The 13,506-nt window shown below is 44.4% G+C and overlaps 1 protein-coding gene across 1 annotated transcript in view; it reads right to left on the reverse strand.

Moving 5' to 3' along the window:
* Positions 1 to 1,238: 1,238 nt before the first annotated feature.
* The window catches only part of LOC116024287 (ethylene-responsive transcription factor RAP2-9-like), a 22,394-nt gene continuing 10,126 nt past the window's right edge, over positions 1,239 to 13,506 (reverse strand). The window contains exon 2 of the mRNA XM_031265178.1: positions 1,239 to 1,541. Within this exon, the coding sequence (XP_031121038.1) occupies positions 1,239 to 1,541 (303 nt within the window). The remainder of the gene's footprint in view (positions 1,542 to 13,506) is intronic.

Genomic DNA, 13,506 nt, shown 5'->3' on the forward strand with positions numbered 1-13,506 from the left:
TTGTGTTTTCAATCTTCAGATCTCCAAGTCTTCAGCTTGAGGTCTTTGACTCGAAATGATAGAGAGTCACTCTTGAAATGTAAGGATTCGTCTAACAGCAACTTCTAGACAAGGATTCGCCCTTTTAATAAACAAAAGGCAAAGTAAAAGATTGGGTGGTCTCCTCGGGTCTTTGGTATCATCAAAATCAATGGTTTGGGGTTCCTAACAATTTCTTCCTTTTTGATGATGCCAACACCTATACTCAAACCATTAGGGTACTTGTATCCAAAAGTGGATTTTTATTAACATAGCCGAATAGTGGAGTTTAACATTTCATAGACGAGGAGTAAGAATACTAGATAATACACACACGCATGAACCCCAAAAACTTGTCTTTTATTTAATCAAAATATGCAAACATTACAAAAATATAGCAATTGAAAGTAAGGGAGGACTGAAAATTATATTTTCTCCTCGTCTTTGCTGGTCTTCTTCTTGTTCAGTCTTTCCAATTTTTCAGCTTCCCATAGATCAAGCATGTCATTGATCTCTCTTCTAGCTTTAAGCACATCCAAGCCTTCATTCTTGTATGCATACTTGCTGTTGATCTTAAGCATGAGATAGTTTTGAGTTGCTTCGCCAAGATTCTTTCCTTGGATGATTCGCCATTTCCACCATTTGATCAGCTCGGGAGCAGTCATTCCATCCAGGAAACTTTGGCCAGTTGCAGTCATGATCTGTATGATACCACTCATCTTAAGATCATCTTAGTCATTGATCTGTATATTGTTTGCACTTTCAAGCTTCTTTAAGAATTCTTCAAAAATTCTTTGTCCTTCTTGCTGTTTTTGAAATAACTCTTCATCTTTCTTCTTTTTCTCAAAGATTCTTTCATTATGATTCTTTATGATAACTTTGTCCTTTGCCGATTTCTCTTTCTAGAAGGGTGGAATGTTGCAGTCTTTGTACCATTTTCCACTCCCTTCTTCATATGGGATATAGTCGAGCAATCGTCCATCATGTGCTCGGGTGGTTTCTCTCTTCGTTTGCTTTGGTGCTTGACTTCTGGAGGATTGTCCCTGTTTTCTTTTTGCAGGTGATGGTGAGGGCGAAGGATTATTCTTGAGAGTCAAGAATTCTTCTCTGGTTTGCTCACCACTTCTTGGTCCATGACCATCATCCTTATCAACTCGTCGGATCAAAATCTCCTTACAAGTGTTCTTTCCCCCCTTGTTGGCATCATTCGCCTCCATTAATCAATCAATTTTGTCACTTAGACTATTGACACAGATTTGAAGGTCCTTAAGAGTCCACTCGTATTCAGAGAGATAAGTTCCCATTTGGTTCTGGTTCCCAGTAACATATTCCAACTTCATGCAAGACAGATCAAGTCGTTCCTTGATGAACGCATGCTTCGTGACTAATTCGTGTTGAATTTTCTTGATTTCGGCCAATGACTGTTTCAATGATTTGAGAGGGACAGAGTTCTCGGGGAAGGCTTTGTCAACCTTTTGCTCAAGGGCACTGATTCTTGCATTATCAGAAGATTTAGATGCCCTCTGTTAGGAACATCATGTAATAGGTTTTGATGATACCAACTGTTAAGTAAGAATCCCCAAGTCTCGATACATAGGCAAAACAATGTAAGTTCGATAAGTAAACTAAGAGCGAAAATACAACCGGGTAATTTGAGCTCAACTCGGGAAATATTTAAGCTTAAGGTAAACTTGTTTGAACAACTTAGAAGTTTTCGTGTTGTAAGCAAACAGATAGATCAGAAGCAGGCACGAGACAACTCTGGAGGAATAAGGGTCTACGAGACATCAACTAAGTCTCGAGACACAAGCCAAGTTCGAGAGGTAAGGACCTCTCGATATACCTATCGAGTTCGAGACGTAAAGAATATTCGAGAGATAGACCTCTCGATACATGGGATTGAAACATCAAGTGGTCGAGACATCTTCTATGGTCTCGATAAACCGGCACTTCTCCAAGAGGCTGAATGTTAGTCAACATGTGCAGATAAAATACTCTAAGTTTGGAGAAGAAGAATATCATGGAGATAAAATATTGAAGAGGTGCTGAGCGGGAGGTTTCAAAATGGACGGAAGTGGATGACACGTCAGACCTCCACCACAAACGGTCAAGAAGTGCACCAATCCTGAAGTGGTCAGATTCCCCAAACAAGGAATGATGGGAACATAAAAAGAGTAACTTTATCCAAAAGAAGCAAGTGAAGCATGAGCTCAAGAAAGTGGAATATGGAATATTCACTACAAAACAAAAGGCTCAAGTTACAAGACCACTACTCCATGAAAAATGCTGAAATTGTGCAAAGACCCATGTTCGGCGTGGGAGACCAATTTCAAACGGAATAGTTTTCCCTCCAACGGAACTATTCTTCTACTCTCATATATAAGGACGTAAAGACACAGAAGAAAAAGGGGTTGTGAAAGAGGTCAAGAGGTTAACAAGAGGTGTCTGATAAAAACGTTCTAGTGCAAAGTGCTTAACTTGGAATATCATCCTGATATTCAATACAGCGAGAGAACACATCTTAGTGTTCGAAGAGAGTTACAAAGCTAAACTGTCATACATCCAGAAGGTGACCAAAGCTGCTCTACATTAAAGTTGATTCAACGATAGCTTGTGGTCAGATTGGAGATTGTTACATTCAACTGTGACTATCAACAACGTCTTGCTTTGGATTAAGCAAGGGAGGTGGAGTATCCTGGCTGCTGTCCGAGCGAAAGAAACCTGAGGCTTGACGCGGGCTTGGTGATCAAAGGTCAAGTGCTCGAGAGGTGGAGTAACTGGAAGCGGGGAGAAAAACCTGAGGAGAGGCGGAGTAACCTGGCTGCTGTCCGAGCGAAAGAAACCTGAGGCTTGACGCGGGCTTGGTGATCAAAGGTCAAGTGCTCGAGAGGTGGAGTAACTGGAAGCGGGGAGAAAAACCTGAGGAGAGGCGGAGTAACCTGGCTGCTGTCCGAGCGAAAGAAACCTGAGGCTTGACGCGGGCTTGGTGATCAAAGGTCAAGTGCTCGAGAGGTGGAGTAACTGGAAGCGGGGAGAAAAACCTGAGGAGAGGCGGAGTAACCTGGCTGCTGTCCGAGCGAAAGAAACCTGAGGCTTGACGCGGGCTTGGTGATCAAAGGTCAAGTGCTCGAGAGGTGGAGTAACTGGAAGCGGGGAGAAAAACCTGAGGAGAGGCGGAGTAACCTGGCTGCTGTCCGAGCGAAAGAAACCTGAGGCTTGACGCGGGCTTGGTGATCAAAGGTCAAGTGCTCGAGAGGTGGAGTAACTGGAAGCGGGGAGAAAAACCTGAGGAGAGGCGGAGTAACCTGGCTGCTGTCCGAGCGAAAGAAACCTGAGGCTTGACGCGGGCTTGGTGATCAAAGGTCAAGTGCTCGAGAGGTGGAGTAACTGGAAGCGGGGAGAAAAACCTGAGGCTTGAGGCGGGCTTGGTGATCAAAGCTCAAGCGCTCGTTATTGTACTAGAAAGGGAAGTTTTTAGTGCAATCCTTCCAGGGAGTTTCTGGAAGAAGAGTGGAAGTAGGCGGGTTGGCCGAACCACTTAAAAATCTCTCTTGCATTTACTTTCTGTTTTTATCTCTCGCTAACTTCTCGATTGCACTGCATATAATCACACCTCTCGAACTAACCCAAACTCGTGCTAACCAAAAAGGGGATAACATTTCCGCTGCGCATAAAACTTTGTCTTCACCTCGTGAGGTATCGAACCTAAACATCCTAAGTTCAATACACACGAGAGGTCGAAAAGATTTGCAAAATCTTATACAAGTCTATTCACCCCCCCCCCTAGACTTGTACCCCATCCCCTTGGGACCAACAATTGGTATCAGAGCAAGTTCTCTGATCGATATAAACCTTTGTTTATATTGCCTAGAGATCCTTCTTTGAAAAATCTTTTTAAATATTTTCAAAGCACGAGATAATTTTTCAATATGGACAGCATGTTGTCGAGACATCTTCTCTTTGATCTTAGCAGGTTTGACGACTGGAAAACACGCATGCTTGCGTACTTATCAGCCCTCCATGATGAGATGGCCGAGGTTATAACTTCTGGACCAGTCAAGATCCTAATGGTTAATACTGCTGCAGTTCAAACCCAAGAAACACCAAAGTACATCCCAAAACCTAGGGAAGAATGGACCAGTGATGATAGGAAGAGAAACAACCTGGACAATATTGCCAAGGATATTCTCTTCAGAGCTATAGACGAAACCATCTTCCCAAAAGTGAGGAAGTGCAAAACGGCAAAAGAGGTATGGGATACTTTGATGTTAATTGGTGAAGGTGACGAACAGGAAAAGGAAAACAAGCTCACCGTGGCCATGAAGAAGTTCGAAGACTTCAAGATGAAGCCAGGAGAGAGCATCGACGGCATGGAGTCTCGGTTCATGAAGCTCACAACCGAGATCAGTGACCTTGAAAAGGAGATCCCACAAAAGGAGCTGAACCTGAAGGTCTTACGTGGCCTCACTAAGGAGTGGGAAGTAAAGGTGATCACGATGAGAGATCACCGAGATCTGAAGGAAACCACAACAGACAAACTCTTCCGGGATCTCAAAGCCTTCGAGTTCGAGATGTTCCCAAGAGATGAGGACATTGTGGATCGACGAAACGTAGCACTTGTTGCTGAGCAACCATCCACATCTTCAAGGTCAGACTCTAATCCTATGAATGTTATGTCTGACGAACAGTTTGCTCTCTTTGTGAGAAAGTTCAGGAAATACATGAAGATGAACCAGGAGAGCAACAAAAGTTCACCTTCCTCCTCAAGAAGGAAAAATGAGAGATATCCATCCAGAAGGACGGAGGAGGAAAATCAGGGTCTATGCTACAACTGTAGAAGACCGGGACATTTCAAGGCCGAATGCCCTTACCCACTAGTAAGCAAGCATCAGGGCCAAGAAGGCAAGGATTCCAAGAGAATAGAGGAATCCAGGGAGAAGCCAACACAAGGTGGCTTCAAAGGATCATCAAAGACGTATCAGCGCAGGAAGGCGCTTGTTGCTGAAGAATTCGAGAGGACAATCGAGGAGTCCGAGACGTCGAGCTCCAGCGAAAGCAGCAGCAGCTCAGAGGATGAGAGGGGGCTCATCTGCTTATACACCGAGGAAGAGGAGAATCAATGCCTAATGGCCATTGACAACGAGGTAACCTCTACTCCTACATCTCGCTGCTCTACTTCTACCTCTCGTTGTTCTTCATTTAAAAGCGATGAGGACCCCTTCGAGATGTTGGAATCGCTCAGAAGGAACCTTAACATCGCCAATAGCACTCATGCTAGAGTGATGGATGAAAACAGCAAGCTAACTGCTGAAAGAGATATGCTTAAGAACGTCTCGAAAGAGAATTTGGAGCTGACTCTCAAAGTAAGTGAGTTAGAAGCCAAAGTAATCCTACTATCTGAAGAGTGCAAAGCTCGAGAGACGAGAGAGCTTAATCTTCGAAAGGTCATAGCATCATACACTAATTCCTCCAAAGCTATGGAGAAAATGGTGGTTGATCACAGACCTACAAGTGATAGAACCGGTCTAGGGTTCCATCAAGACCATCTCTCGAGAGATAAACAGACCAATGGTTTGGGAACTTCAAGAAATGGAGGATCTCAACCCAAACCAAATAAAGGTCATAAAGGACCAACAGAAAAGACCAGAGTAGCTATTCATAAACCGTCCCTATACACCAGCAATGGAAAGTATAGGAAAGCTACGAAGAATGGCCGGGTAAACAATATCGAGAGATCACCTTGCTATCTCTCGCAAGGCCATTCCAAGTACAAAAAGAGCTACACTCCATATAATGCACCTCAAGGCAAATATGGAAGGTCTGAGATCCACATAGTTAGGAACTCACGGATGGAGAAAGGAAGACTCTATCCATCTAGTGAGAATTGGTCATCAAATCACAAGTTCTGGAAGAAACCTCACTTTCAGCAATTTCACATGACCAAACAGCGTATGAAAGGCATGGTGCATAAGCCGGTCGAAAAGTCTCTACCTAAGTTGATTTATGCACCAAAGAGGCCTAAAACCTTTGCTAGCATTCCTTATAATTATCAAACGTACAATGGCTACATTGCGCCTAGGCCTGGAATAATGGGCACAAGGTATAAATGGATGCCTAAACTCACTAACCCACCAGGACCCAAAGTTTGGGTACCTAAACTTGCTTGATTTCCTTGCAGGACACCAGGGACGTGTGGTTCATTGACAGTGGATGTTCGAGACATATGACTGGAAATCTAACACTGCTTGAGAACATCCAACCTATCGAAGGTCCCTTGGTGACATTTGGCGACAACGAGAAGAAGGGGCGCACAAGAGCTGTTGGTGAAATCCAAAAGAATGAGCTGGTTATTAAAGGAGTGTCCTACGTTGAGGGGCTCAAGTTCAATCTCCTTAGTACAAGCCAGTTCTGTGACAAGGGCCACAAAGTTGTCTTCACCAAAAGCAAATGTCAGATTATGAACGAGGAATCTCTCGAAGTCGTCTTGGAAGCAGCAAGGAAAGGAAACATGTACATAGTGGATTGGAGGTCTGCAAAACCATCCCTATGTATGCTAGCAAGGAGCAAGGAAGATTTATGCTGGGATTGGCATAGTAAGCTTAGTCATCTGAACTTCAAGACTATCAACAAGCTTACTAAGAGGAACTTAGTGGAAGGACTGCCCAAAGTGACGTTTCGAAAGGATAAAATCTGTGAGGCATGTCAACGTTGCAAACAGATCAAATCCTCTTTCAAGAGCAAAGCCGATACATCATCCACTAGACCATTAAGTCTTCTTCACATGGACTTATTTGGCCCAGTGGATCCACCCAGCATAAAGGGAAAGAAGTACACTCTTGTGGTAGTGGATGACTACACAAGATTCACTTGGACCGTGTTCTTAACCAAGAAAAGCGAGACAAAAATTGCCCTACCAAATCTCTTGAAACAAGTTCAAGTTGAAAAGGAAGTCTCGATACTAAAGATCCGGTCAGATCAAGGTGGAGAGTTCGTTAATCAAGTAATCGAGAGCTACTGCAACGAGAACGGAATTCATCATCAACTATCAGCTGCTCGAACACCTCAACAAAACGGGGTTGCTGAAAGAAGGAACAGAACTCTCAAAGAAGCCGCAAGGACCATGCTCTCGCAAGCCAACATATCACAAGGATTTTGGGCAGAAGCAATCAACACAGCGTGCTACACCCAAAATCGGTCCTTGATAGTAAAAGGAGTTGGAAAGACTCCATATGAGTTGTGGAATGGAAGAAAACCGAATGTAAGCCACTTCCACTCATTCGGGTGCAAATGCTATATTCACAACAATGGGAAGACTCAACGAAGAACTTTTGAAGAAAAGGCAGATGATGGAGTATTTCTGGGATACTCATCGACAAGCAAAGCACTCAGAGTCTTCAACAAGCGGAGTTTGGTGGTTGAAGAGTCCATACATGTTACCTTTGATGAAAGGGCATCAACAGATCAACCATCAAAGACAACGGAAGCTGCTGAGGAAGATCAGCCAGAGTCTATCGAGAGATCAAACTTACCTCTCGAAGACAAGCAGTCGATAGTTCGAGACGTAGCAGAACTCCAGTCAGAATCAGATGATGAAGAGTCTACCAAGAAGAAAGCGCCTGACTCAGTTGATCAAAACCAGATCATAGATGTTCAACCCATATCTCAACCTTCAATGGAAGTATCAACTGAGGAGCCGCAACCCGACCTAAGATGGCTGAGAAGTCACCCTGCTGATCAAGTGATCGGAGATGTACGTGACAGAGTTCGAACCAGATCAGCTTACAGAGAAAGCATGTTTGCTTGTTTTCTATCTCAAATAGAGCCTAAGGTGATCGATGAGGCTCTAAGCGACGCAGATTGGGTGCAAGCAATGCAAGAGGAACTTCATCAGTTCGAGAGGAACGACGTTTGGGAACTAGTTCCGAGACCTCATCATCAGAATGTCATTGGTACAAAGTGGGTTTTCAGAAACAAGATGAATGAGGATGGAGTTATCGTTAGGAACAAGGCCAGACTTGTTGCCAAAGGCTACTGTCAGGAGGAAGGAATAGATTTTGATGAAACCTTCGCTCCAGTGGCACGTCTCGAAGCCATACGCATCTTTCTCGCATATGCCGCCTTCAAAGACTTTAAGGTATATCAAATGGATGTCAAGAGCGCTTTTCTGAACGGACTTCTCGAAGAAGAGGTGTACGTTGAACAACCTCCGGGTTTCTTGAAGGACGTGGGAGCTGACAAAGTATACAAATTAAAGAAGGCACTTTACGGCTTAAAACAAGCTCCGAGAGCTTGGTACGATACCTTATCCTCTTTTCTACTTCAATGTGGGTTCACCAAAGGCCTAGTGGACAAAACATTGTTTAGAATTAAGGATGGGGATCACATCTTATTGGTGCAAATCTATGTGGACGATATCATTTTTGGTAGCACCAATCCAGACTTGTGCGAGAAGTTCTCCAGTTTGATGAAAGGAAAGTTCGAGATGAGCATGATGGGAGAGCTCAACTACTTCCTTGGACTACAAGTGAGACAGCTTAAGGAAGGTATCTTCATCAACCAGGAGAAATACACCAAGGATCTGCTCAGGAAATACAACATAGAAGGGAAATCCTCAGTCAAAGTACCTATGGGAACCTCTCTACGTATCGATGTCGACAGCGAAGGTCGAGAGGTCGATCAAACCACTTATCGAGGTATCATCGGATCTCTTCTTTATTTAACTGCAAGTAGACCAGACATATCCTTTGCAGTAGGTGTATGTGCTAGATTTCAGGCAAGTCCTAAGGAAAGTCACCTAAGTGCATCCAAAAAGATTCTTAGATATCTAAAGGGTACGCAGAGTGTTGGGCTCTGGTATTCGAAAGGTGGATCTTTCGAACTTATGGGTTACTCAGATGCGGACTTTGCCGGTTGTAAGATAGATCGAAAGAGCACATCAGGGACATGTCAGTTTCTAGGTGGAAGACTTGTCTCATGGTTTAGCAAGAAACAACATTCGATAGCTACAAGCACTGCTGAGGCAGAATATGTAGCAGCTGGAAGTTGTTGTGCTCAGATCTTATGGATGAAGCAACAGCTAATGGATTATGGTGTTGAGTGTAAGGAGGTTAAAATTATGTGTGACAATACAAGTGCTATTGCCATCACCCACAACCCAGTGTTACACTCCAGAACAAAGCATATTGATATTAAGTATCACTTCATCCGAGACCACGTTGAGAAAAAGGACATCACTTTGGAATATGTTGCAACGGAGGAGCAACTAGCAGATATTTTCACAAAAGCGTTATGTGAAAATAGATTCTCTCAACTAAGGTTAGAATTGGGAATGATAGAGTTGGGTTGAATGGTCAAATCTTATCTTCTTGTATTTAGTGCCATGAACTGTTTCGCATGTGAGGGGCGGTTTCATCAACTTTATGGCAGCTTTGGAGTTACACAAGCATTGAATGGTCATTCATATTGCATCCCGTGACTCAACAGTGGTAACCCTATTGGGCTATAAATAAGAGGGTTTCTTTCAGAAGTTCATACCATCAACTTCCCATGGAGAAAAAGAAAGGAAAAGATGATGTTCCATTCTTTTATAGAGGAAAGAAACCGGCAGTCAAGTCCAAAGATTTTCAAGGAGAAAACTATCCAGAATCAACGAAGGGTGAACAGATTACGGAGCTTCCTGATAATCCAAGCAAGTATCCTATTCCCATCCAAGGTGAATGGATCCCCAAATACGAGGAGATCCACAACGATGGGATACTGGAATCGGGAGAAGAGTCCTGCACAAGAGGGACTCCTACTGCTGCACATTCTGGAAAAGGGCCTTCCTCAACCAAATGGAGAACCAAGGGAAACGGAGAGGAAGACCAGATGGGACTTTCTGAGGTCTGCAGCAGCCAAAGGGATGATCATACCTAATCCAAAGACATTAAGAGGATTAGCGATGAAGATGGTCACTCCCAACTATAGTAAGCAGCTCCGGAGAGAAGAACAAGAAAAGGGAATAGCCACCCCCAGTTCTGTTATTAGACAAATAGGACTTTAGATGGCTAGTTCCTGCCTTAACGATAGATTCCTATTAGGCTGACCAAGGCCAAACAAAAGTTTCTAGGGAATTTAATAGGATATTGATTCATATGTAATGTATCTGGAAATCACTAAATGAACTTAAGGATATGTTCCAAGTGATATCTTTTAAATGAATCAAACTTGTTTCTCTCGCAATCTGTGTTCGAAAGGTAGTTCGAGAGGTCACCCGATCAGTTTGTCTACATACATTATGTCTCGAAGAAGGGTAGTTCGAGAGGTCACTACGAAAGGTAACAAACTGATATCTCTGAAAGGAGGAATAAGGAGGGTTAGGGATCAAAGGGAAGATCCCTAACCAGACCAAGATGGAGGAATAAGGAGGGTTAGGGATCAATCACTCAGGGGGAAGATCCTTAACCAGATCAAGACGGAAGAATAAGGAGGTTTAGGGATCAATCACTCAGGGGGAAGATCCTTAAACTCATGAGGAAGATCATTCACCTTCGAAAGGTGAATTTGATAAGCTCAACGGATATATGAGGTGGAACGGCTATCTTTGGACATAAATGCTAGCCACGTGGTCATCGGTTACTGACGGTTTTTCGCACTTAAGGGCATTATCTTGATTAGTGGGAGCATGCTTATTTTAAAATATCAATACTCCACTGTCTCAAAGCTTAAACCGTTCTATACTTTACCGAAATACCCTTACCAAAATACCTTATAAGCTGACCGTTATCAGGGGTATTTCTGACTTCTCATATCTTTTAAATCAACCGGGATCCTTCCACGGGTCAAACTCTCAACCCTACCCATATATCCAACCCGAATCCGCCTAATATAAAAGCAAAATCCTTCTTCTTTACCCGGATTCAAACTCAAAACCATATACCCAAAATCCCCAAATCCTTAGACGCTGTACACATTCCCTCCAAAACACACAAACTTTCTTCAATGGCGTCTGAATCATCATCTTCTTCATCTTCATCTTCATCCTCCAGTGCATACCAGAGAGAGCTAGACCACATACGCTCTCAGATTAAACAAGTCAAGGCGGGAAGCATCCTTGACAAAGATGGCTTCATCACCCACTCGCCAAATCCAACAATGGCGGAGAGAGTCTTGAAGAAATTTGAGAAGGCAGGACTAATGCGGTACATGACGCATGACTACCGAACCATTCATGACCTCGACTACACAGAATGGTTCGCTCATGCCAAGGTCACGAAGGGCAAGATTGAAAGCCGCTTCAACGAAATAGACATAACAATCTCTGTGGGTGATTTACGAGCAGCATTCGACTTTGCTACGTCGGAGGAGGCAGTCAAGCACCTATCGGACTACAACATGGATAAGCAGGAGTTTTGGGACAAAATCCGATTGGAGACTGCACCACCCAGAGCATCCTCTGCCCTCCGCAGATTTCATTTGAAGGAGAGGTTTGCCCTAGCCGCCGAGCTCATCATAAAATTCATCCTCGGCAAGGTGTCCGGAACAGACGAAGTCAATCTGGACACTCTGAAAATCCTCCACGCCATCTGGAACAACAACAAGTTGGACTGGGCTCACATCATCTTCGACTGCCTCAAACACCAAGTGCAGAGCTCAGTTTCCAACTCCGACCTGACAATCTACAAAAAGGTTGGTTTTGGCTTTGTTGTTCAATTTCTATTGAGACTGAAGGGCTTCGAACTGAGGGAAGGGCGAGAGGTTCATCGGAATACCTATATGGGTAGAACGAAACCTCAAGCTAAGGCAAAAGGTGCTAAGGATGCATCTTCACCCTCAAAGCCTAAGGGAAGGGGCAAAAGGAAAGCCCCAGCTAAGGAGAAGCGCTCTGATGACGAGCTTTTGGACACCCTAGTCAAGAGGGTTGAATTGAAAAGGAAGGCCAAGAGGACCAAGACTGCTGCTGTCACCCAGGTTCGAGAGGTGACACCGTCCGTTATACAAGTACCATTTGAGGACAGGGCACAAGCCCAGGGGGAACCTCAGGCTACACCGGCCACTGAGGTTGAGAGAGTGCCCCCTACCAAGTCCCTGTCAGGAACTTTAAGTGTTGATATACTTGCTGTTGATGGTGCTGAGGATGTTGATGAATCTGTTGGTTTGCCTCAAGAGGAGGCTCGAGAAGTTGAAGGTACTGGGATCAGTGATCCAGTACAGGGTATTGTTGAGGAACCACGACAGGTGGTTCGAGAGGTAGATATTCCAGCAGCTGAAGATCTAGACTGTGTGGTGGCTGCTGATGGTCAGGGCACTGTGGTCAGGAACCCAGTGCAAGCTTTTCTGAATGATGGGTTGACACATGATCTCTCGGTTGTTCGAGAGATAACTGAACAAGCTGTGGAGTGTGCATCAGCAACAGAAATCCTACCTGCTGACTCTGATGAGCTGAATGCTGAAATCACATCTCGATTGAATCAAAGTGTTGAGAATGTATCGAGTTTGGACGACTTCTCCAGAGTACTTCGCTGGATCAACTGGAGAACAGGTCCCTTTGATCAATTGATCTCAAGAGCAGCAGAGATGGAGGCTGAGGAACGATTTGCACTAAACTGGTTAGATCTCACTGAAATCCCAGCCGACGAGCTTCAAAACCGTGCCCATGAGATGCAAGTAATCAGGAGTAATCTTGGTCGATCTGACAAAGGAAAGGGCATAGCTGTTGATGCACAAGAAGATGAAGCCGAGCCTGAAGAAGATCCTGAACTAGATGCTCAATTTCGAGAGGATATCAGGCTTGCCACAGCAATATCCTTGGGACAAAGTGTAGAACACACGAGAGGTCCAGGAGAGACCTCTGGGGTTGCTCGAGATGATGCTGACACTCCTACTCCAACTGCAGCAATCCCCTTGTCCCAAGTGAGTGAATCTGCTCTAGAAGACCAGGTAGCTTCGAGAGGTGAATCCGAGACCTCTGAAGCACATGAGGTGGCACCTAACTCTGTCTTACTACTGCCACCACCTGAGTCCACACCCTCGAATGCAACAGATGAAGCTCAGACAGTTCGAGAGGGTGAAATTTTGTTGCTCCAACTCCCAGGCTTTCCCATCGATATGGTTAATAGGGAAAGGTGGAGTGCACCAGTTGCTCCTGAGATAATAGATATTCCAGATTCACCAGAGCATACTGAAGTACAAACAAGTGAGCAACAAGAGCAGAATGAGGAGAACCCTGCTGGTTCGAGAGTTGAGGTTCAAGAAGGTGGAAACCGGGAAGCACCTGCCGATGAATCAACTCCTCCAGTAGATGATCACGTTCCCAGCACTGGTTCGAGAGGTAGTGTTGAGGGGGAACCTCAATCAGATGGAAACCGGGAAGCATCTGATGCAGAGACTCCCACCTTGGCCAATCCTACCTCACCAGCAGCTGAAGCTGAGGCTCCAGGTTCGAGAGGTGAAGAGCAAGAAGTGATCCATCCCTCAGGTGGAAACCGGGAAGCACCTGATATGGAGCTA

The sequence above is a fragment of the Ipomoea triloba genome, chromosome 7, assembly GCF_003576645.1.
Source record: "Ipomoea triloba cultivar NCNSP0323 chromosome 7, ASM357664v1".
NCBI lineage: Eukaryota > Viridiplantae > Streptophyta > Magnoliopsida > Solanales > Convolvulaceae > Ipomoea > Ipomoea triloba.